Source organism: Aulonocara stuartgranti (assembly GCF_965226115.1).
Source record: "Aulonocara stuartgranti genome assembly, chromosome: 6".
NCBI classification, from domain to species: domain Eukaryota; kingdom Metazoa; phylum Chordata; class Actinopteri; order Cichliformes; family Cichlidae; genus Aulonocara; species Aulonocara stuartgranti.
This window is the reverse complement of record NC_138944.1, coordinates 42134690-42162678: the sequence shown is the minus strand read 5'-3', so window position 1 is coordinate 42162678 and position 27989 is coordinate 42134690. Positions and strand designations below refer to the sequence as shown.

The window sequence follows — 27989 nt, the reverse complement described above, 5'->3', positions numbered from 1 at the left end:
TAAGAGTTTTGCTGTGAAGTGTCGAGCAGGAAGCAGTCCGAGTGCCTCTCGGGCGCTTGGTTCGGCCACTTTCGTTTGTGGTATCCGTCCCAGCCTGCTCCCGGCGAAGCACGGAGACACACGGGATTAGGAGCAGCAGATGCTCCGGTCCTCGGAGCGCAGGACGTCCCCGGTCACACCGACGTGTCTACCTGTGCCTGTGGAAGCTCCCGTTATCAGCAGCGAGGGAGGCGCATTACAGGGAGGCTCAGCACGCTGCATCAGCGGGACTCTTTATTCTAAAGCAGCAGGTTTAACGGGGCCTGTCAGTCTTAGTTAGTCAGGCAGTCTGGTGGAGCCGGCCCGATGTGATTGGGTGGAGGTGGTGGTCACTCTGGCTGCTGGTGTCATGGTTCCAGTCGGAGATGGGCCCGAGCTCTTGTTCGTCGGCGCAAACAGCGCAGTGATACGCGGTGATGCGGATCTCTTGCTGTAAATCCACCTGCAGCCACCGTAAGGGCTGCTGTTCCTAATAATGTGCCTTTAATGCTTCCGCAGGGCTCTGCGTGTATGGCCGGCTCCCGGTGCCGTGGAACTGCGGCATCCATCAAACGTGCGGGATGACGGAAGGAACCGAGCCTCCTCTCTCACCCACACGCTGAGGAGGCGTTCATGGGCAGCGGGAATTCCAAACACTGCGTGACTTGAACGAGTTGAAACTTTGTCAGGCAGGAGCTGTTGGGGCAGCATGGGGGGGTGATGAACAGATGAGACGTTTGGCTCAGTAACGGAAGAAGGACATAAACTGAGCAGTAACCTACAGCACACACTGGGGCGACCACAGCAGCGCCGTGGTTAAACAATACTGTCGGCTCATTGGTCTCTGTGACACTATGATGGTGGGAGGCACCATCACCTCGTACCCGAGGACTGCGGTGGTCTGAGAATCAGGGTTTCAGAGCATCTGGAGAACTGTCAGCACTATGGACTACCACTCCGAGTGCTGCTTCTGTGACCCTGAGGAGGGTCACGGCAGCCTCGATGAGCCAGCTCTGCATAGCATCCACGCACCCAACCGGATCCGGCCCTCCTCGTACCGAGCCTTGAGGAGTGCTGTGTCCAGCCTGGCCCGCATCGATGACTTCTTCTGTGAGAAGATCGGTTCAGGCTTCTTCTCGGAGGTCTTCAAGGTATGTGACCTCACCTGAGTCAACTGCAGCGTCAGAGTAGTCCTCTGCTGGTGTGCCCCATAATCCCCCCGTGAAGAAGCCACGTTTCCTTCATCTTCCCACACATTCAGATAGACAGACAGTGGCTGGGGTCTGACACTTTATAGCAGGTGTGGGGAACTCCTCGAGGGCCGGTGTCCTGCAGCTTTTAGATGTGTTCTTGACCCAACACAGATGATCCACATGACCTCCTCAACATGTCTTAAAGTTCTCCAGAGGCCTGATGATGAACTAATCATGTGATTCAGGTGATATCTACAACCTGCAGGACGCCGGCCCTCCCTGCTCTGCTTTATAGCCTTTACAGATGAGTTTCCTCTGCTGAGAAAATCAGTTTGTCCTGCTTTTGTTTTTGCTAGATTTCTGCTAGCTTTAGATGTTGGAGGTGAAAGGTGTGCGGGACAGTTTATTGTCAACTAATGCAGACTGACAGGCGTTTGGAAAGTAGGATGGCATTTATTGTATTAATAGATGTTTCTGAAGTAGAATTTTCCTGCACGTGAATTTTTGATTCTCTGAGCACACGTTTTAATAAGACTTTGCAAAAAGACCACATTTGGAGAGTTGAGGGTTTAGCAGTGACACGATTCGTTTTGTCACTCACAGACTTTATTCACAGTAGAACACAGAAAAGAAATACAACTTTTAAACTAAGAAAACGGACCATTTAAGGAAAATATTAGCCCGTTTGTAATTTGATGGCAGCTGTACAGCTCAAACTCTTGGGACAGGGCTGTGATTCCCCCTGTGCAGCATCCCCCTCTATTCTCCGAGAGAAGGTTCAAGTCTGGGACCAGACTAGTACCTGGATGTTTGGGAGAGGACTATGGGCCCGCTGTCTAATAGAGGATCGTAGCTGCTCAATAGTCCTGGGTCGTCTTTATTGTATTTTTCTGTTTTCCATTCCTCGGTGACAGCTGGAGAGCCGACAGGTCAGTGCACCATCTTGACTCTTGTACTACGAAGCCGTGCTGTTGCCATAGATACAGCCAGTTGCTCCCCCGGATCATTTTTAGCCTTTTAGTTTAGTTTTAGGTGATTTTCAGTCACGTACTCTAAGTTATATTCGTTTATTAGACATCAGACAGTTAAAATGTTCTTCCTGCTGTGAGTTTGCAGTTGTTATTAGTAATGCTTTGTTGTCAGCTAATAAGCTATTGATTTATTACTTATGCCATGATCCACAACCTGAAAAGAATATGTGACGGCACATAAAGCCACCCTTGGTGACAGTCATGTGTCCCTGCACTGTAGTGTTTGTGAGACTAAATGAAATATGAACTGGTGCAGGTTAACCCTCTGTACCCGGTTAGTATTCCCACAGAGCGTCCAGAACTTTGAAGGAAACACTTGAACGTATCGAATAAACCACTGAAAAGTGTTAATTTATATTTTCCATGAGGGTACGGTGGGATTTTAGATGGGCGGGGTGTAGGAGAAGTGTTCACCTCAGCCGGTCGCAGCAGATGGCCCCGCCCCTCCCTGAGCCTGGTTCTGCTGGAGGTTTCTTCCTGTTAAAAGGGAGTTTTTCCTTCCCACTGTCACCAAAGTGCTGCTCATAGGGGGTCATATGATTGTTGGGTTTTCTCTGTATGTGTTATTGTAGGGTCGACCTTACAGTATAAAGCGCCTTGAGGCGACTGTTGTTGTGATTTGGCGCTGTGTAAATAAAACTGAATTGTATATGAGCTGAATAATAAAGTTAGTCAATCATCAGCACAAGACCATAATAAAGAGAACGACCGTGTAGTTTGGAGCTGGCTGAACAACACATGGCTGGATGGCATGAGCTTCATCACACTCCTCCTCCACTGCTCCCTCGTCACCTCATTCTCTTCCTCCTGACCTGAGCCCTTACCTCCTTAGCTGACGTCAGAGCTGTAATGAAGGAAACTGTGCATAAACATGCAGAATGATTTAGTCATGATATATTTGCAGTTATTGCCAGCAGACTAGATGTGCAACCCTTCTCTATAGAGAAAATAAAGTAGTCTCTAAAAACCTGACAGCTAGCCACCTGTGATGTGATGCTAGGACCACAGATGCAGCCCACAGTGTCTTTAAAAAGTCACACTTCCTTGTGATAAAGGGTCTGATTACACTGGCACATCATCTGAGAGTTTACTTGCTGATGACGTCAGAGCGACGATGCTGCACCTCAAAGCTTCAGTAAGACCAGCGGTTTGGGATATCCTCGTCACCCCTTGGTTATCGTTGCAGCAGACGCTCTCTGACCTGTTTCACTGCCTCACAGACATGGATGCTTCACACTGGGCTTGTTGACAGCGGAGCTAAACAACCTTCTGACAGGATACAAACTACAGCCAGTGTGTTTTGATTTGTCGGGGAAACATGGAAACTATTTGATGCACATATATCTGTTTTTAATCCTAATTTATGATTAAGTGTCTCCAGTCTGTGGTATACGCTTGTCGGCCAGTGGCAGTTGTTATTAGTCAACAGTGGGATACAGAAGGTTAAACAGAGCATATGTGTGTGGGCGGAGTCACAGGCCCATTTTGGCAGTTTGGTTTTGATTGATCAAAGTGTTCCTGAGAGGATTTCATTTCCTGTTGAGGAGTTTTTCCAACTTGTCCAACTCTGAGTTATTAGTGGCACCAGCTGTGCTCGAGGCACAAGCTTGGACCTGTTTTACGGCTCCGGTACCCACTCGGACCAGATTTACATCAACTGGTGCCAGTTGATCTGTGGCTATGGGAAGGGCTACCCCAATAAATTCACTGGTGACTGCAGGACACTTACCCCAGGTTTTGCCAGCGCTATCACGATATCACTGTACTTCACTCACGATACTATATTATGGCAATTTCACCTTTTTTTTTTTTTTAGTACAAATGATGTCGTCAAAGTTGAACTTTGACAGTATCTGTTTGATCCAACATGACAAAGTTGTGGTATTGTCAAGCGCTGTCACTGAAACCTGGCGTCAATGTTGCCATAAGAAGGAGTCGTCCTGCTGTCGGTCTGATATCAAACTCAAAGTTAGCAATTACATGGAACCTGTTTCAGATAGTACGAGCACCGACTGCCATCAGAGACTCTCTGACTTTTAAAAAGGGAGTTCTTCCTCCCCACAGTCATCGCAGGAGATCATCTGATTTCAGTGCTGTATGAGGGAACCATTATGAACCATTCTAAACTGGTGATATACAAATGAGATTGTATTGAACTGAGGAGACAAAGGAAAACCAAACATGTGCAAAGCTTTTAAGACTTGTTTTCTTCTTCCTTTCCAGGAATAGAAAACATTATCGCAGCTATTCAGCAAACCACTCACAGCAGGTCTTCACTCCAGTGTGTTTATGTTTGTGTTAATGTTCAGAACAGCACAGATGAGTGATTCCTCACTGACGATCGCTCCTCGTTTTTTAATAAACAGGCAAAGTTTTCCTTTAAAGCCTTCATCCAGCGTAGCAGTGGACACTTAAATTAGCATGTTTCTTCATTTGGCATCATCAATTGGAAATATCTCATTAACTACTTGAGTTTTCAAATACAGGAAACAGCTGTTCCTGTGTCAGTCAGTCAGTGTTAGAGCTTTTATTTCTTTTTGACTGTACAGAAGTCAGACTGACATCTTAGCAAACTTCTCCATAGCTCCTTTTCAGCAAAGACACAGTTTAACAATTTCCCAAAAGAAAAAATATTATTCGGAAATACACGAGTTAGCTTGTAAAACATCGATTTGAATCTACATTTTACATTTCTGATTTTAGCCTCGTATAGAAACAGAAACTTTCCTGTGGTCAGATTTAGTGAATGGTATGTGTGCAATTTAAAACTCCATGGGGCGGAGCAACAGATGCCTCCAGCCCTGGATGTTGTCTCATCCATGGATTGAGGTTTGCATCAGCTGCTGACAGCTCTCAGTGACGCTCAGCATAGAGGCTGACACGACTGCCTCGGTTAGTGCCTGGTGATGTAGCTCCCTTAAACCTTGCATAGCCGTTACTCTGCAGTAGGTAAGCAAGTGCAAGGTCTGTCCCTGGTTTACCAAACATCAAGCAATATTTGATGCTGCACCTACAGCAGGCAAGCTGAAGGCTGCCAGCATCCTTTTTTTATTTTTCCAAAGACTGTTTCAGTTCTCATCCAAACAGCTGATGTGAAGTTCCAGATATTTACCCCCAGTGAGGTTGTCACCTTGTCCTAATGGTAGCCTGTGAAAGCACCAAATCACAACAACAGTTGCCCCAGGGCCTTCACGCTGTAAGGTAGAGGTCCTTAAATGACTGAGAGAACCCCAACGGCCTCCTACGAGCGAGCACAGCGAACCTGTGACCTTAATGACCTCATGTGACCACTCGCTCTTTTTTTGTCTCGTGTAGACTTTTATTTTATGCTCAGCAAGAAAGAAGAAGCCGCTGTTGTCGTCTGTTGTGTAGTTGAAGATAATCACTCGGATGCTCCTGGGCCTTGGTCCCTCTCAGCAGTTCTTATACTCCACCAACTCCATCCACTCTTGCATCCAGAGCAATGTGCATGTTGGCAAGAGTGTGAAATAGAGCAGCTTATGTTGCAGCCACGGTGGAGCCGTGCAGCAGTGTCAGTACCAACAGTCACACAACTCTTCTGCTTCAGGTTTAGTTATCGCTGTACATTAGTGGTCTCTTATCATTGCCATAGCACAACAGTAATGCTAATGTGGGAGCTAGGCAGCAAATGCTACCAGTCCCATCCATCTGCATTAATGGACAGTGTTCATTTACCAGGCTAATGCATCTGTGTGTCGCTGCAGTTTGAAGAAACAGTAGCAGCATAAAAAACAGCTCTACCTAAAAACGTGTTTATTATTATTTATACCTTTAAAGTTATGTTGCTCCCATTTTCAGAATTGTCACTGTTGGTATTGTTTGTATTACACGTGTTGCCGTACAGGTGCGTCACCCTGTTGGTGGGTTACCCTGCTGCTACTCTGATTTAGCCATACGTAGTCGTATACTCATGTGTGAGCTACAACCAGCTTCCAACATCAACTATTTCCCCATATTCTTGTTATCACATTATGTATGCGTATAAGACGTCTGCCTTACATGCAAAGGAGCACTGGTTAGAGGTTGAGAGGAGACACAAGCCCAGCCGAGGGTGGTCACAAGCTGCTGTAGTCCTAGCCTGGGTAAATGGGACGGTTCATTAAATGTGGTACCAAGACTTGTGTGGTCAACTTTCACACGTGTGGTTTGATACCAGGATTATTCAAAAAGTCTCAGATGTGGTTGGGTTTCCAGAGCTCATCAAACAGCTGACATTTCTACATGTAACCTGGCTAAAGACAGAATAGTTACGAGCATGTGTGTCATTATTGTAAACAGCTGCACCTGTAGCGTGAAGTTTCCTGCTGCACTGCATCACTTCCCCCAAAGTAGAGCAGCTCAATCGCATTAAGTAAAGCTGCTGTGTGACTACAGTGTAGAGCTTTGTGTCTGCTGCTCGCATGCCTGCAAACTTGGTGCTGTTACACAAAAAGCCGAGTGTAAAACCTTCTTTCTTTATTTCAGTCCTTCTTTTTGTAAGAAATAACAAATATGCAGAAGATGGATGGAAGCACATTTAGGGGCATCAACAACTTTCCCCTTTTGCACCACAGTTCACTTTTCTTCCAGGTAACCGTGTGTGTACATGAGTGATCGCCTCCTGAGCGGAGGCTCAAGAAGATGTGAAGGCATGAAAAGCAGCACGCCTTATTATTTGCTCAGGGAGAGGTTTATACAAAGTGGAGATTTTTCTTCTTCTAAGCCAAAGATTTACCCCCCAGAGCCAAAGAAAGAGCAAAAGCTTTTATTGTGCAGACGTGAGTGTGGAAACGTCACCAGTTTAATTGTCTCACACTTAAATGAATGAATGCTTTTCCACACTTAAACTTGGATATTTTGCAGCTTGTTCTTGTTTGCTCACCAGAAAACTCAGTTTGCGCATGGTTTCATTCTCTAAAAAGGAAAAAATTCAAGGTTTTTTTTGCCATTTGTGCACATTTTAATTCTTGTGCAGAGCTCTCTAGGACAAGTCACATTTTAACCCTCTCAGGGCAGGCATTGCAGATTTGCAACAGTTAAAAATGAACAACCTGATCACCCCACATACATAAATTATGAGTTTCTTTTACTCAGAAGTACCACTGCAGGACTTGGTTGTGCATTAGCAACAAAAAGTTTAATTTGAGCCTGAGAGGGTTAAGAGGTAAAAGCAAAGCAATGGCTGCTGTGCAGGTCTTCTTAGGTTTGGACATGGGGACCAGCGGGGACAGACTGGGTGGACCGTAGGGTCAAATGCATCGTGTCCACTTCTTTTATTCCATTTTGAAATGAGACTGTGTGTTTAAGTTTCACAAATGCATGTTTGTTAAAGTAATTAATAATTTTACCACATGCTGGGAGCACTTCTTCCATGTTTATTGTTTTGTTTGTTTTGTAGCTAAAGACAACATATTTAAGATTGCATAGTCAGCAACGTGGCTGAGCTCTAATAATCAAATAATGGTAGCAAGCATGATGAGTCAGCTACATCTATAAACTGTGTAGATGCTACACACAGATGAGGTCTGCTGCAGTGCTGTTTGGCCCTTCCTGACGTCCTATTTTTTGTATGTTTGTTACTTAAATGTTTCAGACCGTCAAACAAATTTAAATATTAGACAAAGATAACACAACTAAATAGAAAATGCAGTTTGTTATTGAAGGCGTTAATTATAAAGGGGGAACAAAAATCCAAACCCAGGCCTGATTACTGCCACAGCTGTTCCAGATCAAGAGATCACATAAATAGGACGTGCCTGACAAAGCAGACCAGAAGATCCTCAAAAGCCGGACGACATGCCACGATCCGAGGAAATGCAGGAACAGCTGAGAAACAAAGTTACTGAGATCTCTCAGTCTGGAAAGGGTTATAAAGCCATTTCTAAAGCTCCGTGAGAGCCATCATCCACCAATGATGAAAACATGGAACAGCTGAAAGAGCGACGACTCATCCAACGGGTCACAAAAGAGCCCAACATCCAAAGAACTGCAGGCCTCACTTGCCTTAGTTAAATCAAATCAAAATCAAAGCAAACCAGTTTTGTTGTCACATCACATGTACACTGGTACAGCACTGCGAGTGTCATTGTTGTGTGTGAGCTTCACAAGCAACAGAGGTGCAAAATGCAATAATAGAAGAACAAGCAAAATATAAGGATGGGAATCTGAGAATTATAAGAATGAATATGTGTGCATTACTGAATATGTCTATCTATCTATCTATCTATCTATCTATCTATCTATCTATCTATCTATCTATCTATCTATCTATCTATCTATCTATCTATCTATCTATCTATCTATCTATCTATCTATCTATCTATCTATCTATTAGGGGTGCAACGATATTCGTATCGATATTGAACCGTTCGATACAGTGCTTTCGGTTCAGTACGCATATGTATCGAACAATACAACATTTTTAATTTATTTTATCAATTTTCCTTCTGACGATGCTGTCTGTGTTGAGCGCTCAGTGAATCTGCGTTCGACTACTCCGCCTAGGCTGCACTGTCGAGCGCAGATCCACTGAGCGCTCAACACAGACAGCATAGTCAGGAGGAAGAGCGCAGGGCAAGCTAGCGAGACAGAAGTTAAGCTCTCCTTGCAAGATGGACCTCCCCCACCCTCATTCAGATCTGGCGTTTGGAATTATTTTGGTTTTCATGTGACGTATGACCCTGAAGGTAAGCGAGTCATGGACTAAAGTAAAACAGTATGTTGGATGTGCCATGCAATGCTCAATTACATGGGTGGGAACTAGTGTGTTAGCGCAGTTAGCTCGTTAACGTGTCGGCCGTCTAGCCCCATGCACGGGGCGATCGGCGGTAGCTCGTTAACGGAGATTTGCCGTGTTGTGGCGTTAAGGTCATTTCAACGAGATTAACCTGAAAGCACTAGTGGGAACACAACGAATATGACTGCACATTTACGCCGACATCATCCTAGTGCAAAGACAAAAACAACAAGCATGCTACTAACTTTAGCCGAGTCATTTAGACAGCTGTTAGCACGTGATTCTCCTTATGCTGCTGAGAATATAGCCCAGAAGAAGCGGATAGTATAGCTTTTATTTTGGAAAGAGACATTTCTCTGTAATAAACTCTCTTTTCCAAAGATGAGTGATTCCTCAATCAGATACAGGGCTCGCAATATCGCTAGCCTGACGTCCTGGAGCTAGCGATCTTTCCAGTCGGGCTACAAAAATCTCTCTGCCCTGCCCGTCGGGCTATTGTAGGAAAAATATATGTCAATGCTTTTGCATTCTTTCAGAAATGTAGCTGGGTAATTATGTCATTGGCATCGGTGAGCCACTGTCAATATGTGACATATTGAAGTCGCGTTTGAATTTGCGCTTGTTTTTTTGCTTTCACTTTGCAATGACAGCACTGATCTGTGAGTGATGATAATTTGTGCACCAATTCCTCTGACATCGTCTTATTAATCGTTAGCTTACTATGCAAACATGACAAGTGAAATCTCCCGCAGCAAGCTTAAACATGTGAGAGGTTGATCGCGCAGAGAATCGCTGAGCTTATGTGAGTCCGTGTGTAAAAGTAGCAGGATATATATTTTAGTTCTGCTGAGCCAAATAAGACAGGTCAGGGTGAAGAAGTGACAGCCAAAGAAAAGCTTACCACAAAACGGAGAAGTTATGACAAATCAGACTATAAGGCAAAAAGAAAGTGCAGCTTTATGGTTTCATGGACAAAAGAATTTCTGTGGCTGCAATATGACGAGCTAAATAACCAGGGCTGCACATAAGTGGTCCGCAGGTGCGCATTCGCTGTCAAAATAAAAAACACGCACAAGGGTTAGGGTTAAATTTAAAAACTGTACTTTTGAGTTAAAATATATATTTATAATTTTAATAAATGACAAATTAAAAAGGCATGAACATTTTTTTGTATCGAAAAAATATCGAACCGTGACACCAAAGTATCGAACCGAACCGTGAATTTTGTGTATCGTTGCACCCCATCTATCTATCTGTCTATCTGTCTATCTGTCTATCTGTCTGTCTGTCTGTCTGTCTGTCGATATAAAAATTAAATCTACAGAGGTTAGCAGTTGAAAATGTGCAAGACAAATGGCATTCATCTACATTGTGGAGTGCATAGTGTACTGATAAGAGAAGATGAGGTGTCTATGAAGTGTTCAGCAGCCTGATGGAAAAGGCTCTGTCTGCTGGTTCGCTTCCTCCTCACTTTCTTCAGGCACCGCTGCCTGTAGATGTCCTGGAGGGAGGGAAGCTCACCTCCAATTATCCTTTCGGCACACCGCACTACTCTCTGGAGAGCTTTCTGGTTGTAAGCGGTGCTGTTGCCGTACCAGGTGGTGATACATCCAGTGAGGACGCTCTCAATGGCACAGCAGTAAGCCGTCTCATCACCTTTGGTGATAAGACCCACCACTGTAGTGTCCTCTGCATACTTCACAATGATGTTGGAGTTGCTAGTGGCCGTGCAGCCGTAGGTGTAGAGTGAGTACAGGAGAGAGTTATGGTCAGTGTTCATGACTCCAGGCCATTATTGCCCAGAGTCTTTCTTATGGCAGAGTTCAAAGACGAAACCCACTGCTGAGCAAAAGAACCATAAAGACTCGTTTACCAGAAAACATCTTGATGATCCCCCAGACTAGAGCAGGGCGATGTGACCAAAAATATTTATCACGATATTTTGCGATAACGATATAACTGATGATATAATCGACACGAGACAAAATACTTTACAACTCCACAACTTTATTAGTGCAAAAACCATCAATGTATTTTCACTTAAACAAGCAGCTGTTTTTTATGTGCATTAAAGTTATATAAAAACGTAACAGTGCAAATTCTTTGCTGACAGTTTAACCAAAAGGTATTTCCAGTGAAAACTGGCCGACACATCCTCAGCATAACCATGTATAACATCCACAACACTTAAAAGAGCTTGTACACACACAATACGGTAATATTATGTTGAAGCACAGCACGTATCACTCCGCGAGGCTCCGCCTACGATAGCCGTAACGCTCCCACAATCCATCAAGCGGTGCGGCTTCGTAGCTCAGCAAAGTCGTACTGAAACATTTGACAGATTTTCGAGCGCCGTGCACATAAAATCGTTTCGAGGTCAGTAAACACAACCAGAGTTCATACATAAGGCACACGGGATTATAAGGGGCTCTGTCGACTTTCAGAAAAATCAAAGGATTGATTTTAAGTGCGCCGTATTTTCCAAACAACGCGGTAATAACGACGGCCCGCTAGCATGCGCTACCAAAAATAGTGCTTTGTTGTGTATCTGATGGACAAAAGCTAAACCAGTTCCACACCAGTGAAGCTGCAGCATTTTTACAAACCAGTTCAGGTTCATCGTTTCATTCAACGATCCACTTTCACCCTCCTCATTCTGCGTCGCCGCCATGTGCGTATGTAAACATGGGCACTGCGCCTGTGCATTTTACCCATATTCTATCGCCATGTTTCATTTTCCTATCATTGCCCAACATTATACTGGTATTACCGTGAACGGTATGATATGGCCCAGCCCTAGCCCAGACTTTTGGAAAAACACTCTGTGGACTGACGAGACAAATGTTGAAGGTGTGTGTCCCATTACATCTGGAGTAACAGTAACAGCATTTCAGAAAACATCATACCACAGTAACATATGTTGGTGTCAGCGTGATGGTCTGGGGCTGTTTTGCTGCATCAGCACCTGGAAGACTTGCTGTGGTAAATGGAAGCACGAGTTCTGCTGTTTACCAAAACATGATGGAGAATGTCCGCACATCTGTTCATGACCTCAAGCTGAAGCTCACTTGACAATGATCCGAAACACACCAGCAAGTCTACCTGTGCATGGCTGAGTCCTCTGAGTCCTCTGCATGGCTGAGTCCTGACCTGTATCCGATTGAGATGCTGTGGCATGACCTTTGAAAGGTGGTTTGTCCTTGAAAACCCCCCCAATGTGGCTGAATTACAACAAATCTGCAAAGATGAGTGGGCCAGCAGTGCTGCAAGAGACTCATTAACAGTTACTGCAAACGCTTGATTGCAGTTCTTCTGCTAAGGGTGGCCCAACCACTTATTAGGTTTGGAAGGCGATCACTCTTTAACACAGGGCTAAACACCTTCATCTGGAAACTGCATTTTGTGTTTACTTGTGTTATCTTTGTCTAATATTTAAATTTGTTTGATGGTCTGAAGCATTTAAGTGTGACAAACATACAAAAAAGTAAATTAGGAAAGTGGCAAACACAGTAATAACATGTTTACTAACTAATTTCACCCAATAAAACTACAGTAGAGTTCTTGGATTTTCTGTGTCACACAGCAGAGCATATTATTCGTGTAAGAACTCCATTACAGTGCACAATAAGCAACAACAGCACAAAGACCACACAAAATGCAACCAGAGGAGCAGAGACAGCTGCTGCAGTGTTAGTCTTTAACAGTTTTTATTTCATATGTTTTCACTTTTACTTTACAATAAACACGTTCTATCAGTATCAGGACTTAAGTCTCCTTCTTGTCAGTTTGAAGGTCCAATCACAGCACCCAACTCAACAGTAGCATCTCTGATGGAGGTGAGCTGGCGTACAGGGTGGAGGTAGAGAACAACCTGAAGCTAAACATCCTTAAAACCAAAGAACTCATAATGGACTTCAGGAGGCACAGACAGGTCCACTCCCCTCTCATTATAAGTGGAGAACTGGTGGGTTCTGGGCACCCACATCTCTGCTGATCTCAGCTGGACCCACAACACTATCACCCAGTAAAGAAGGCCTTACAGGGACTGCACCTCCCCCGAGGAAAAATAACCTGGACCAGGAGCTGCTGCTGGCCTTCTACAGCTCCTCAGTGGTGTTTGATACTCAGGAGCCACGACTGAGAACAGGAAGGCTGCACAGAGAGTCATTAACACCGCCTAAAAAGTCATTGGCTGCCCTCTGCCCCCCCTGGAGGCCATCACCAGGTCCTCCTGTCTCAGGTAAACCAGGGCCATCACAGGTGTCCCCTACACCCCGCCCACCACCTGTTTGACCCGCTGCCCCCTGGTTGGCTTTAGGTCAATCAGGTCCCACACCTCCAGACTCCCGGGCCATTCAGACTGTTAACAAGCACTGGTTGTGTGTATGTGTGTGCGTGCGTGCACACACATGCGCTCTGCTCAGTAGCAGCCCAGTGGATTTGTGCAGATCAGGAGGAGTGATGGGAAATCCAGAAAGCCTATTAGCTGTACTATTAATATACGCACACAAACACAAACGCATGCAAGTGCTTGGAGGTGCAGACACTGTATCAACTTTGCAAGCACCAGTCAGTGACCCTGGTGACCACATGACCTACTGTAGCTGCAGCTCAAACTGTACGTATCAAAATAAGGCGAGGGAGACCGAGTTTATGGCCTCGTGAGGCTATTGTGCTAAAATGTGCAGCTGTGACGAGTCACTTGTACCAAACGTTTCTCCCAATGAAACATTCAGATGAACAGAATCAGCGTTCTCGGGGTCCAACGTTACAGGATTGTGTTACATGCTGGTCTTAAATTTCACAACTTGAGGTTTTGTGGCAGACTTTGTTGAAGCAGAGGTGGAGAGACGTTCACACTGTTAGTCTGTGAACAATCATTCTCTGCCTTTGGCTTTCTCTTTCTCTGTACCAGGTGCAGCACAGGATCACAGGGCAGGTCATGGCACTGAAAATGAACACGCTGGCTAGCAACAAAGCTAACATGCTACGAGAAGTGCAGCTTATGAACAGGCTGTGCCATCCCAACATTCTTAGGTAGGTGTAAATGTGCTGATTAAAAATTCAATGTTCGATTTTGATTACAGTGAGATTCGAAGAACATTTTGCCCCTTAAATAAATAAAATCATCCTTTAAAAAATGCTTTTTGTATTTACTCTGCTGATCTTTGTCTAATATTAACATCTGTTCGATAATCTGAAATATGTAAGTGTGACATATACCAAAAAGATACAAATGAGCAAGGGGGCAAATAGCTTTTAAAAGCACTGTGTATATGTTGTACATTAATGTTTGTTCTGTATTTATTGCATGAATAAGACCTTTGCCAGAGTTAACTTCAGCACATTTTAACAGGTTCACTCAAAAGAAAAAATCAAAAAAAGGTTTTTTACACTTTATTTTTGTAGACTTTAAAATGGAAATCTCATTTCCCCTCATAAAAGGCCGATCAAAAACAAATCATATTGAAGCTTAAAATGTGTAATAATAACAATTTACAAAGTCTAAAGTTTTGAAGTTGTGACACAAATGTTCTGTCGTTCCTCTGAGGGACACAAGGGGGTGCCACATCAACACATTCCAAGCTGTCCATCGATGGATGGGCGCCATGGTTACTGACACGTAGAAGTGATTAAATCGTGTTTCTTGACTTCCTGTCAGGTTTCTCGGGGTTTGTGTGCATGAAGGTCAGCTGCACGCTTTGACTGAGGTAAGACTTTTGTTTTGTCCTCTTCGTGCTGACAACATTTCCAGGTTTCCACAGCTACACCTTATTCTCATGTCTCTCCTCCTATATTCATTTAGAAGTTGTGCAAAGACGACATTCAAACATTCAAAAGCAAGAAATGCTAAGTCCCATTTAGAGAGGCCCATCAGGGTCCCCGGAGGACCAGGGGATTAAACCAGCCCACGTTTAGCAGCTCTGCATGTGTTTGGGCAGCTTTCCTGATTCATATATTTTCCTTAATGCAGTGAATTCTTGCACTGGGTAGCAGGTCTGAGGTTGGGACACATGTTTTAAACTGTGTGCTGGGAAGAATCCCCTGACTGGTTTACAGTGGGAGACATGGCACCTGAGTTGGTCAGACCACAGGACAGCTTCCCTCTTGAGATAAATGAGCTTGCAGCATTTCTGGATCTTGCTTGTGTCTGGCTCACCCTATCATCTCTTTCTGTGCAGTACATAAACGGGGGTAACCTGGAGCAGCTGTTGGACAGTGACCTGTATCTGTCGTGGGGAGTCAGGATGGCTCTGTCTCTGGATATCGCCCGAGGACTGCAGTACCTGCACAGTAAGGGCATATTCCACAGGGACCTCACATCCAAGGTACGGCACATGAGTCGCGTACCTGCACTGATGAAAGCGACGACAAAAATGAAACTTTTTAAATTGTACTTCTGTCTCTCTCATTGTTCTTTATAGAATGAGACTGTTTTTACCAGCTGTTGTTTGCATATATTCATTTCTCGACTGTTTATCTGTTGCAGAATTGTCTGGTTCGCTGTGAGAATGGCACGTTCACTGCTGTGGTGGGAGACTTTGGCCTGGCAGAGAAGATCCCTGATTACAGGTGCAGGACAAATCTTTTCTCTCCTGAGCTTCTATAAATTTGATCAAAGCAGCTGTTTTGTCTGTGTTAGAGAGCGTGGTCTGTTTGTGCACAGGTACCAGAATGTGTCCCAGACATTAAAAGGAAAGTGGAAACATCGTAACCTTCTATTAAAAAGTCAAATCCAGCGATTCTCCACTCCAGCTCTGATCGTTCTCACGTTAAAATAAACGGGAATTAATATTCAAACGTTATATTCCTTGTTTTCATGTATGATCTACAAAGTGATCATTGGCAGGATTTTTTTAAGTGTGATTAGATAGATCATGAAGAGCATTCACATTAGGTTCCTAATGACAGACCGGTCCACTCCCCTCTCTTTACAGTGAAGGTTCAGAGAAGCAGCCTCTGGCCATTGTGGGCTCTCCGTACTGGATGGCCCCTGAGGTTCTGAGAGGAGAACTTTACAACGAGAAGGTGAGCGTCTTTGCTTCTGTAAAACTGGAGTACAGTATTAGAGTGTAATCTTTTTGTGACCCTCCTTCCTTTATTTAATTATAAGCAATGAACTCTTTACTCGGTACGAGCCAGTGGCTAATATTAGCTGATGTTAACAGACTGTCTGGATTCCTCGTGTTTGTCTTACCCTCTGTTTTCTCTTCTTTTTTTATTTGAACTTGTTATTTTGAATATGTTGGTATTTGTGTTGTCTTTGTGCGTTTGTAGAAACGCAGGATACTGAGTGACCAGTATCCTTTCACACAGTCACATATGATGGGTTGGGGCTAGCTTACAACTGTGCTAACTGTGTGCTGTAACTAGCAGCTGCTACAACAATGTGTAACTATAGGAACATTTCTCAGTATAAGCAGCCAAGCAAAGCCACATAATGTTGTGGCAAATCCACTGATCCAAGAAAAATGGGTCAGACATCAGTTATAGAAGCGATAGTCTTTATATAAGACTTCGAAAAAGGGTGTACAACACAAAAACTGACCAACATCAGAGCAACATATCATAATGGGTCCCGCAAACCTTTTAGTTAAATATGAATAACTTCCATCTCTACAACAAAGGATCCTGGGAAATGAAGTCTCGAATGAAAATAAGTATTAAATGCTCTTTTTTGGCAGAAAATGAAATCTATAATTAACAGCTCTCGCTAAATATGTGGCTGGCAAGAAATCATTTACCACATAACCAAAATGCTGTTATCAAAACAATAAATCGCAACAAAGTTACAACAAGTAATAGATTCAGAATTCAGTTCTGACTCCCCCTGAAACCATAAAAGCATGTGTGAAGTGTTTCCACAGTCTGTGGCTGAGCGTTCTTCCAACAGCTGACCAAAAATGAAGGTTATTCCTTTCTCTTAGTTTGAAATGTTCCTTCTTAATCTCACTCTGAGTTCAACACCGTTCACCAATTGCATGTGGAGTTGAGCTGACAGGGACCCCAGTCAGAGTCAGACGCTGATAGGAAACGCATCGTTGCCGTTTCCTCTTTCAGCCACGTCGAGTTTGCAGTTAAGATGAAATTTATTGCAGACATTATTGCAAACATACAAAGCAGCTAAAAGATCCCTTTGTATGTTTGTCTTACCCCCCACCCACCCACCCAGTCACGGCAGATTGCTACCAGAGCGTTGTTCTGTTGTAGGTTTCTTCCTGTTAAAAAGGAGGGTTTTCCCCCACTGTTGCCAAAGCACTGTTGCTCATAGAGGTCATATCATTGTAGGGTCTCTACCTTATAATATAAAGCACCCTGAGGCAGTTGTTGTTCTGATTTGACGCTGTATAAATAACATTTATACAGCCCTTTGCCGTCGTCTCATCTTAGCTCTCCATGTCAGAATCAATGCACACATCATAGCACGTCATCAAAGACCTGATCAGTTCGTTTACATCCGGATCACAGATATCGATCCAAACGTGAGACTGGGGAAACCTTAATAAGGGCTACACTGAATGGATACTTCTACTTAACATTAACTGTACCAAAGCAGCCTAACAACTTTCCCAGACAAACCTACTGTAAAATGAAATCTACCACAGTGTAACTGTCAATCATAAGGTCATGTTTGTGTAATTGCATTTAAAGTTACCAACCATTAGACTCTGCCCCCAAATTCTCCAGGTTGTTTGTTTTTGGTCTTGGCAGACTTCATAGAGCTCATTTAAGTGAGTTGGTTTCCTGCCAAAGTCCCGCTTTTAAGCTTAGTCCACACGTTTCCAATAAGGTTGATTTCAGGGCTTTGGGAATGCTGTTCCAGAAGCTTAGTCTCCTGTTTTATCAATTCCAAAAGTAGCTTTGGTGTATGTTTGTTATCCATGTTTCAACTGGTGAAGTTGAATAATTTGTTATTAGCAGGTTGTTTCCAGTACAACTGGCAGCAACCTAGCTCCAGGGCACGATGCTGCCACCTCGACCTGTATGAGTGAATACCTGCCTGTTTCACATGGAACTGATCAAAGACATCATGTTCATCTGATGATGTTAAGAGTTAGTTTCATCCGTCTGGTTTTGAATTTTACTTCTGTATGAAATCTAGTTGGAGCCCTAACACAGCCAGAACTAACGGGACCTCCTCTCTCTTAGGTGGATGTGTTTGCTTATGGCATCATCCTGTGTGAGATCATTGGCCGGATTGAAGCTGATCCTGATTTTTTACCGAGGACAGAGGTAGGAAATAAATCTGTCCCCACAGTCACGCACATTCATACAGCACTTTGCTCTGCACCTTATCTAACATTCACACTGTGAGGGATGCAATCGAGGAACTGGAGGTTCAGCGTCCTGTGATATGCAGGCTGAACACCAACCTGCCAATTAGTAGTCGGCCCACCTGAGCTAGAGATACACAGGGTTAGCTCACGTATACCCAAAACCAGTCATACGGCGTGGGACATGTCAGACCTAATCCAGGCTAAAGCTTTGACCTGAAGCATTTTGAAACTGCTAACTCTCCCAGCTGTGTGTTTGTCTCTAGGACTTTGGTTTGGATGTGGATGCATTCGAGAACATGGCCGGGGACTGCCCACCAGCATTCTTTAATCTCGCCGTGACCTGCTGTAACGTAAGTATACGCACAGCGTGTCACAACCCAAACACGACCGGGAGCTACTGAAGCTTTGTCTGCATCCTAAACCGTGGCTCTGTTCGTCTGTGTCGTTTCAGATGAATGCAGAGAGTCGACCCTCGTTCTCTGACATCGTCTTCACGTTGGAGGCCCTGGAGAGAGAGCAGCAGGGAGAGACGCCTGTTGCACTTGGTAAAAAGACCCTTTTTATCTACTTATTTTTAAAGTTCTACTGTTCTGAATGTTTCACTCTCTCTGGGTCTTAGAGCAGGTTAAAGCCCGACCCCCTGATGTGTCCCTGCGATGCTTTGAAGCATGTTCAGACATCACGGCCACAGCTAACCGGGTTTCGTGTTTCATCTTGCTGCATTGTTGTTCTCATGTTTTAATCAACAAAGATGTATAATACAGAACTACACATGCTGTCACCGCTTGAGCCCAGCTGCCATGCTGCTGCTGAAAACTGCACTGCATTGGAACGAGGCTGCTGATGATGTTAGGGATGCTAACATGTTCTAGCAAAAACTCGAAAAGTAAAAATCCAAAGTAAAACTGTAGTTTTTGTGAAAACTGAGCTTCTACTTAGTTTTATTTACTACAGCTGGATTCTGAACAAGGAGACAAAACCTCACCTGCTGCCTTTGATTGACCGTAAAGCTTTAACATGCTATCGTTAGTCTTAAAGGATGTTTAAGGATGTTTGTAGCACATAAATAAGTCACAGCTATATATGTTGAGTTGCTGTCTGAAACATACATGAAACTATGAAATTATAGCTCATATTTTTTTCACATCAAGGAAAGACCTTACAGAATAATAAACATGTTTGTAGCTCGGTCCTCAAACCTTTATGCTGGTCTGAATACTTTGAGACACGGATTAAAACAAACAGACCTCAGGGTGTTCTGACCAATGAAGCTGATGGATCAGCTTTGCAGGATGGAGCCTAGTCAGGTCTTTACACTGCAGACTGTTTTTCAGACTCATGTATTTTTCATTTGCATGTACTTTATGTACTTTTTGCCTCACTTTTGGGGCCGGCTCATTGGCCACCACTGGAGCTGCAGCACTGTAGAAGAGGCAGGTAAAGAGCAGTTACAGTGAGGTATTATTTTCCGTTTTATCTATCTCCTGTCAAAAATTTAAAAAGAACCCAACGATGTGACGTTACCCTGTGAGTGACACGAGGGATAATGATACCAGTGCAATAATAATGAGCTCCAGCAGAACGAGGCTGAGGACAGAGCAGCCGTTGGCTGCAGCTGGTAGGAGGTGAGGGCAAAGAGAAGACAGAGGAGCATAGCGAGACCTTGTCACGGGGTGATGCCGCCTTGCTGCCAGTGAAAAAAAGAATGTTCTTACACGTTATGTTGTCTTTGTATTTTCTGTGGTTCGTGACCTGTCGTGCTCTCTGACTCTTGTTCCATCTTCCACCTTGTTTCCCTTGGTTAGAGCCTGTGGCAGCAGACGTCAGCCCGTACCGATGCCGAAGCTCTCCCTATCACCCTGCGGACCACACTCAGCTATGGCAAGGCTTGGCCAGGAGCCAGTCAGACACGATACCTCCAGGAAGCCTGCCTTCTCCTTTACTCGGGACCCCAGCAAGGGTCAACCCGTTCTCTCTCAGACAGGACTTAAACGGAGGACGGTGCAAACTGTTGGACACTCCCAGCAAGTCCGTCATCTCGCTGACCTTTACCCTACCTGCACTTCCTGACATGTGCACCTCCCCCCACCTTCTTAAAAAAGCGTCAGGGATGAGAGTGCCTCCAAGAAGGTGCCAGTCTCTGCCCTGCACCCCAGAGCTCAGCCGGACTGTGGCTCTGCCCAGACACGCAGCGGGGGAGGAAGAAAAAAAGGATGAGGACGCTCGAGAGGCGGCCATGAAGCACAGGACGTGGGAGGATATGAAGGATGACACAAGGAAGGGGACGAAGGTTTCAGAGAGAATACAAGGAAGGCTGCACGTTGACCATGCAGACATGAGACATGAGCCAAGTGTGAGGAGAGAGTCTTTTGGAAAGGAAATACAGGTGGCAGAGGATCCTGGTTTTCCTGTAGAATTGGAAATGGTGTCTCTGGAGCGATTGGAAGAGGAAGATGACGAAGAAGAGGAGGAGAGCATAAGTTTTACAGAAGCCATGGACTGCACCAAATCTCCTGAGGCAACAGACAGGATCGTGAACGCTACACCTGAAAGACCATTGCTCACCTCTACCTCCTGCAACTCCATACGGACCAAGGGCTGGCGGCTTCCCTTCTCAACGTCTGCCTTGCCTCCTCTGCCACGACTCAACAACAACAACGGCTCAGGCCTGGTAATCAGTCAGCAAGTGCAGTGGGGTCGAGGAGGCCGCTCAAGTGACTACAGTGGAGCCCTGTCCTCAGACCCAAGGGGGCCCTCTGAGCAGGACGAGGCAATTTCCTGTCCAGGCTGCTGCCTGGTAGGCCTGAGTTTCCCTTCGGTGTGCCTCCGTGGTTCAGCTGCCATACCTGCCCCCCGCAGAAGGGCTTCGTTACCACGGCAGCGGCCCTACCGGAACCTCAACGGTACCATAACTGGTGGCAGCGCTTCGTCGTCAGCAGTCACAACCAAAACATTACTGTGTCACAACACAAATGGATTAGTGGGTGCGGGGCCCTCTGTGTCGTGTGAGCCCGGCCGCTCCCTGCCAGAAGCCCAGTCGTAAGAATCCTCGAAGGTGCTTGTTTTGAACTCGTGGCAAAGTGAAGTGGACAAAGGCATAAACAATAAATGTAGTGGGTACTCAATGCTTAATACTGACTCTAGCAGCTGTGCAGTCACTGTAGCCTGTGCTAACACACTGCTGATTAGAGCGCCATCTATTGGGCTGGAGGATTAAACATAACTGTCACAGTGAGAAGCATGGTGGCATAAAGGAAGAGGTGGCCAGGGTTCAGCTGCTTACTTTATTACTTCCAACATTGTATGCTGAGCAGATCTATACATCTAACCAGTCAGGGTTAACGTTACTGCCTCTGGGATGGTGCTCGTTCAGACAGAGCAGCTAGTCTGGCTTACACTGAACTCCCATCTCCACTGAAGCAAACACGCTCTATGTGGAACTGGTTTCCAGACATGTGACAAAGAGGGGCAGGCCTGACTGAATCCACTTGCCAACTGGGCAGTCATTAGCCAACGAGCTAATCCTCCTTTTTGAAACGTGGCATAATCACCTTACAAAATCGATTCCATTTTTTATTCAGTATGACGTCAAATCGAGTGACTGAACTCGGCAGCAAAGTGCCTCCAGAGGACTGGAAATCTTTTTTGCAACCACAGCTATCATCATCGGCTCCCTTGAGATGAATGCAGGTTTACAGGCACTTCCACATTGGCTTCATTTTTCCTAACAGGAAGCTACATCCATATTTTATACTGTGTCCTCAGTGATGAGTGACGAGAGCTAAATGGCTAAATTATTTAAATTATTTATTTACATCTCTGTATAGACAATTTCTAGATGTTTTAGTTTTCACAAAGATTGTGTCAATAATACATTTGAATTGGGAAAAATCAGTTTTCTAATAAAATAAGTGTAAATTAGCTAACTGTGTTTATGAGTAGTAATTAATCAGTAAATGATTTATAACTTGGCATACTCCCTTGATGACACATGTATCCTAACATTAATTAGAAACTTGAAATTTTCATGTGCAAGCAGCTGATGTCACACCTTGTAGGACTGTAACGTCTCCAATGCAGAAAGTTAGATGTTGGTTATCCATCCATCCTCTTATTCTTTGTCAGGGTCGCTGGAGCCTATCACAGCTGTCTTAGGGCAAAGGGCAGGGTACACCCTGGACAGGTCACCAGTCTGTCAGAGGACAAACACATAGAGACAGACAACCATTCACATTCACACCTATGGGCAATTTAGAGTTACCAGTTAACCTAACCCCACTAACTGCATGTGTTTGAACTATGGGAGGAAGGAGCCTCTACCTAAGGAGAACCCACATAGGAAGACCCCGGCCTGATGGTGGAATTGAACTCAGGACCTTCTTGCTGAAAGGCAATAGTGCTGCCAATTTTGATAATAATATTATTAAAATTACCACCTTCTTCTTTTTTTAATCCAGACCTCCATTTTCTGCAGAAGTCCATAAGATGAGATGCTTATACTCCCAAGTGCCTTGCTTGTTTTCCCTTCCTAGTGCCAACACTAGCTAAGGGTAGCTTTAAAGAAACAGCTCCTTTTTGCTGCTCCCTTATTAACCAGGGGTCGCCACAGCAGATGGCTCTGTGTTTCTGATTTGGCAGAATTTTATACCCTTTATGAGGCAGAGATAGACTGTACTCTTGGTCTCATACCAACAACCATTCACGTGTTAGGCAAATGTGTAAACCACTACATATAGAGCTGCTGGTGCTAGCTTAGAAGTCAAATCCAGGAATGTCAACAAACATCAAGGTCTTCACAAACTTCACATAAAGACAAAAAAAACATTTATGTAACTTCACATAATATTTTGCTAGTGACAATAGCAAATCAGCTGAGGCTAAACAACTAGCTTTTATACTTAGTAACAAGAAATTTGGCAGGGATGCTAACGTGAGCTAACATTAGCTAGAGGAATGTTAGTTCTCTCTCACAAATGTAAACTCTGAAACTACTGTCAGTATTCTACTGCCAGGGCATTCAGTTTATAGTAGGAACATTTGTTTTTTCTGTCTTTCCTCTGTTTTTTATTTTATTTTATTTTTTTATCAGTACTAGCGTTCCTGCTAACATGTGCAAATTGCAAGCTAGCCCATGTAACAAAATGCTAGTTTGATTTGGATAAGGATGAGTGATGCATTCAAACTCCTCGGGCTGATGGTAACTTAGCTGAACTTAACTTAAAATTACTTTATCAGCTTTAGTAACTAAAGTGTTTGTTACAGCTGGTTAGTTTGTCAAATTGCTTTACCAAGGAATGTGATTCATAATCCTAACCTTACTATAAGCTATGTAGCCCATTCCTAGCATTGGTTGCCCCAAATGTAGTTTTCATGATGCTGATACTCAGGTATAGAATATATACTAGCCTCTATTAGCTAGTGTGATGCTGGAGGATTATTTGTATATCCAGACCTACATCCCTAGCACTGTGCACCACTGGAGTATGGTCAGCTGCAACCATTATCGTTCAGTGTAGGGCAAAAATTCATGTCTGCATTTCTTCAAACTAACTTGGACAGCACTAATCCCTGCAAAAGAGTGTTGGTAGGGATTGGTTTTCTGCAATTTATACACACCGATCTTTAATTTATATTGTATATAAAAGATGGATGAAGCAACTGTGATATCAACCATTGGTTTGTGGATTCTTCATATTAAAGCCTTTAGCTATAGTGCTTTGGCTGGTGCCATGTTGATTCTTTGGAGCCAGACGTTAGCATATTTAGACCTGAGACTTTTGTAATAAGATATCAGCTAAAATGCATAGATGCGGTGCATTGATACACATACTTGCTAATTAAGAGGCTATAATATTATTAGAATTCCAGTCACTAAAGCTGGAGGATGAACTTCTGATACAGTCTGTACCGCATGATCATTTTATTAGCACGCTCACGGCTGAGAGGTCCAGTTTTAGTGACTCAGCTGGGGGAAGTAAGGTCGAACAGACAGATACCAGCTACAGCCGGTTGTGTCAGCACATAGTGAAAGCGACCTTACCTCTAACATTAAGCCTTAATAAAACTGGAGTTATTCGGAAATTCACTTGCAATACAGCTATGAAGGTAGGAACGATCCATAGAGACCAAAATATTTGCTTTTATGAATAGTTTCCAAACCATTGTCAAAAACCATTTGATGTGTGGTTGGTAGATTTTGAGTGTGGTGACAAGCAGATGGTATAAAGAATGAAATGTCCACATGCTGTGAGTCAGACGACTGTAAGAGATTTAGACGACGTATTATTACAGAAAAGACTTAAACCAGGACGCTCTTCTAAACTGTGTTGTAGTTTTTGGTGTGGTAGGGAGGAGCTGTATTTGTACACCTCATTTTGCTGACATGTAAAGAGGAAGATGAACGTGCGTTGCAGCTCTGATGCAGCATCCCTGATGGAAACAGTACAGCGCTGCTACGGAGTGGCCACAAACTGGAAGATGTGATGAGCCTTACTGCTCCCAGCAGTCTGGACGCAGGAAGATAACCACATGCTTTTGACTTTGTGTGACTGTAGCTGACGGGGAGTATTTATAAAGTTAATAAAGATGACCTGCTTCCTATGTTTTGTTTTGTTTTTTACAGAAGTACACATTTGTGTGTATGTGTGTTTGAGATGGAGAGACTGGTATTTGTTGAAGGAAGAAGCTCTTCATTTAGACTCTTTATTTTTGCACTTGAGCGTGGAGCACTTTGCAGTAAGACACCAGGCTTCTGTTAGATGGGGCTTTATTTAAATCTGTGCTACAGCTGATTTTTTTTTATGTTTATCTGCGTGTGCATGTATTTCTGGCTCAACAAACTACCCAGCTCAGATATCCTCCAGTGCATGTTACTTATCTACATGTTCATTTTGATTACACTGTTGTAACTGGAAAACATGAAACTGGTATGCATATTTATTATACAAATCATTTCACACACTGTGTGTGTGTATGTGCTTTGGAGCGAAAGGTAGAGTGATGTATACTCACAGGATAATCTTTTATCCCTTAATTTCTTACCTTATTTCCAAGTTCTGTTCCTGCTGTACAGCTAGAACCCTGTGTGCAATCATCTGGTAATAAACAAATATAACTGTGGATTCTTTGAGTGCTGCTTTTTAACCTTTGCTGTGGGGAGATGACATAGTGGAGGAGGGCATGACTCTTGGAGGTCTTTAAGGGAAAAACAAAGTCTTAAGGTGCTTTGGAGCCTATACAAATATTATATGTCGATATGATCTGCTGGAGGCATGGGAGGTTTTGCAACCAGCAACATTCACTCTGGTTGTTTTTACACAGCAAAATCTCCAGTGTTAAATTAACACTATAGAGTGTCTATATGGGTCCACACCTCTGAGTGTTAAATTAACACTTTTGACAGTGTTATATGTTTAAAAGTAACCTAGTCAGTTTTGAAGATTAACAATGACTAACACTGAGCAGTGCTGATTTTCTAACACTGGAATATTTCTAACATTTTGAGTTATTTTCCAGTGTTAGAAAATCAGCACTGCTCAGTGTTAGCCTTTGTTAATCTTCAAAACTGACTAGGTTACTTTTAAACATATAACACTGTCAAAAGTGTTAATTTAACACTCAGAGGTGTGGACCCATATAGACACTCTATAGTGTTAATTTAACACTGGAGATTTTGCTGTGTAGGTAATAAACCAAAAACCGGAAGAGTTCAAATTTCTTGGAAAGCCTTTTTTTTGGTCTCATAGGCTACGTTCCCACTGCAGGCGAAAGCGCATCAAATCCGACTTTTCTGACCCTCTGCGACCCATATCCGGTCATGGTCTGACAGCGTGAACGGCACAAATCCGATATTTTCAAATCCGATCTGGGTCACTTTCGTATGTGGTGCTGAATCCGATACATATCTGATGTTTTAGAAAGCTGCTGTTTGATGGTCACGTCGCATTAAATCTGTTTTTTACGTCACAAGACAGACGCCAATTATCAGCGCCGGAGCAGACAAAATAATCGGATTTGATCTAAAAATCGGAATTGAGCATTAAGATCTGCAGTGTGAACGTAGCCTAAGTGCCCCATACTCACATTTTCATTTTCCTGTATTCTCAGTTCATATAAAGAAATTAGTTAAATCACCCAGTATAATTAACTAATAACTATATTTACTTTTCAGTAATCATTCACATAATCCTTTGTTTTGGTCTTTGAAGTCTGTGGAGCTGACCTGTGCTGCTGATCTTGATAGCCGCACCTCCTGGTAGGGTCTCCCAAGGCCAGTGATGGACCAGACAAGGAAACACCAGCGAACAGTTTCACTTGTTAAAATTAGTAGTTGATGCGGGAAGAAGATTGTTGGAGAAATGAAACAACTGGGAAGAGCAGCCTGTTCAAATAAAAGCAGGAATGTCACAGATTTAAAGACCGAGGCTCACTTATATCTAATGACATGCAGTCATTGTCCCACACTGCCACCTAGTGTTCACAGTGCATATTTTAAAATTAATTCCAAGGAAATGTTTACTGTACGTCTCGTTAAAAACCTAGTTATGAATCACTTTGATGTGTTCACGTGCTGACCTGAACTTAAAATAAAGATATGCTGACAAGACTAAACCCTTGTTACACTAATCATTGTTGCCCATTTAAAGGTTCTGTTTAAGTGCTACGCCCGGAGTCTGAATAAACTTACAAATTCATATTTCATGTTTTGTTTGTTTGTTTATTTAGTGCTGTTATTGTAAGGTACTGTGTATGTTTACGTTTTCCACAGGACATAAGCTACTTTCTGCTGATTTCATAATAAAGTATCGAGGAGCTGCCTTTTGTTTTCTGCTTGGTAGTTGATGGAATCTGATATCCAGCAGTATATGTTTTGTGTACGTTATACATTACATTGTGGTGTCATATAAATGTGACGATCTGTGAAAGTGTTAGGATAAAATGATAACGATGATAATTAATAAATAATCATGATCAAAGGGAGAGAATAAGTTTCTAGTTGTGGTTACAGTTATTTGTTAATTGTTCTCCCTCCTGTATCAGTCCTGTTTTATGTTTCCCAGTCTAGTTATTTCCTATTTTATTTTGATAGTCACATTTCCTTTGTATTCTTGCTGTATGCTTCCTCTCTCTTTACCTTGCTTGTGTTCAGGTGTGTTTTGCACTTGTACCTGGGCCTAAGGAGCTATGAGTAATACATTTTTAGTTTTTACTTTCAGTTAATTCAACATTAAATAAAAGTTTATGTTTTTCTCTGGTTCCTGGTTCTTGTTTTATTACCTTAGTTCCCTTTTGTGTCCAGTCTGTCTCTAGTCTCGTCTCTGTGTTTTGTCATCTTTCTCCCTGGTCATGTCCACATGTCTGTCTGCTCTCCCTGTGTTTTCATGTTGAGGTGTGTTTTGCACAGAGCTGTGGTGTCGTATCTGGGCCTAATGACCCCATTCTGACAGCCCATGAGACACATATTCTTAGTTTTTACTTTCAGTTTATTCTAAAGTAAATCGTAGATTAAATGTGTCTTCCTTTATAGTTCCTGGTTCTTGTATTTTTTAAAGAGTATCATTGGGTATGAACTGTTTAGCAGCCTTGTTGAAAAACACATTTCTTCACCTCTGCAACCAAGCTCATGTGGATCACCGCCAATGCTGCAGCAGCCAGTACAATACTGTCTTCCAGCCTATAATGGAAAGGAAGCATGGTTCAACAGCCTGTTGGACTGAATCTGCCAGTGCCG

At 43.5% G+C, this 27989-nt stretch overlaps 1 protein-coding gene across 4 annotated transcripts; it reads left to right on the top strand.

Annotated features, from left to right (window-relative positions):
• The first annotated feature begins 50 nt into the window (after window positions 1-50).
• On the top strand, window positions 51-22180 carry tesk1a (testis associated actin remodelling kinase 1a). 4 transcript variants are annotated; one of them, XM_082536080.1, is made up of 11 exons: window positions 51-452; window positions 538-1169; window positions 13897-14018; window positions 14644-14692; window positions 15164-15310; window positions 15472-15554; window positions 15920-16010; window positions 18132-18215; window positions 18523-18609; window positions 18711-18804; window positions 20065-22180. In XM_082536080.1, the coding sequence occupies exons 2-11, from the start codon at window positions 963-965 to the stop codon at window positions 21300-21302; spliced, it is 2202 nt and encodes a 733-aa protein (XP_082392206.1). In that variant the 5' UTR covers window positions 51-452; window positions 538-962; the 3' UTR covers window positions 21303-22180. The 4 variants fall into 4 exon arrangements, with proteins under 4 accessions (XP_082392206.1, XP_082392205.1, XP_082392207.1 ...); XM_082536079.1 differs by having other exon boundaries at window positions 51-1169; XM_082536081.1 differs by lacking the exons at window positions 51-452; window positions 538-1169 and adding an exon at window positions 8680-8928.
• Window positions 22181-27989: the final 5809 nt, after the last annotated feature.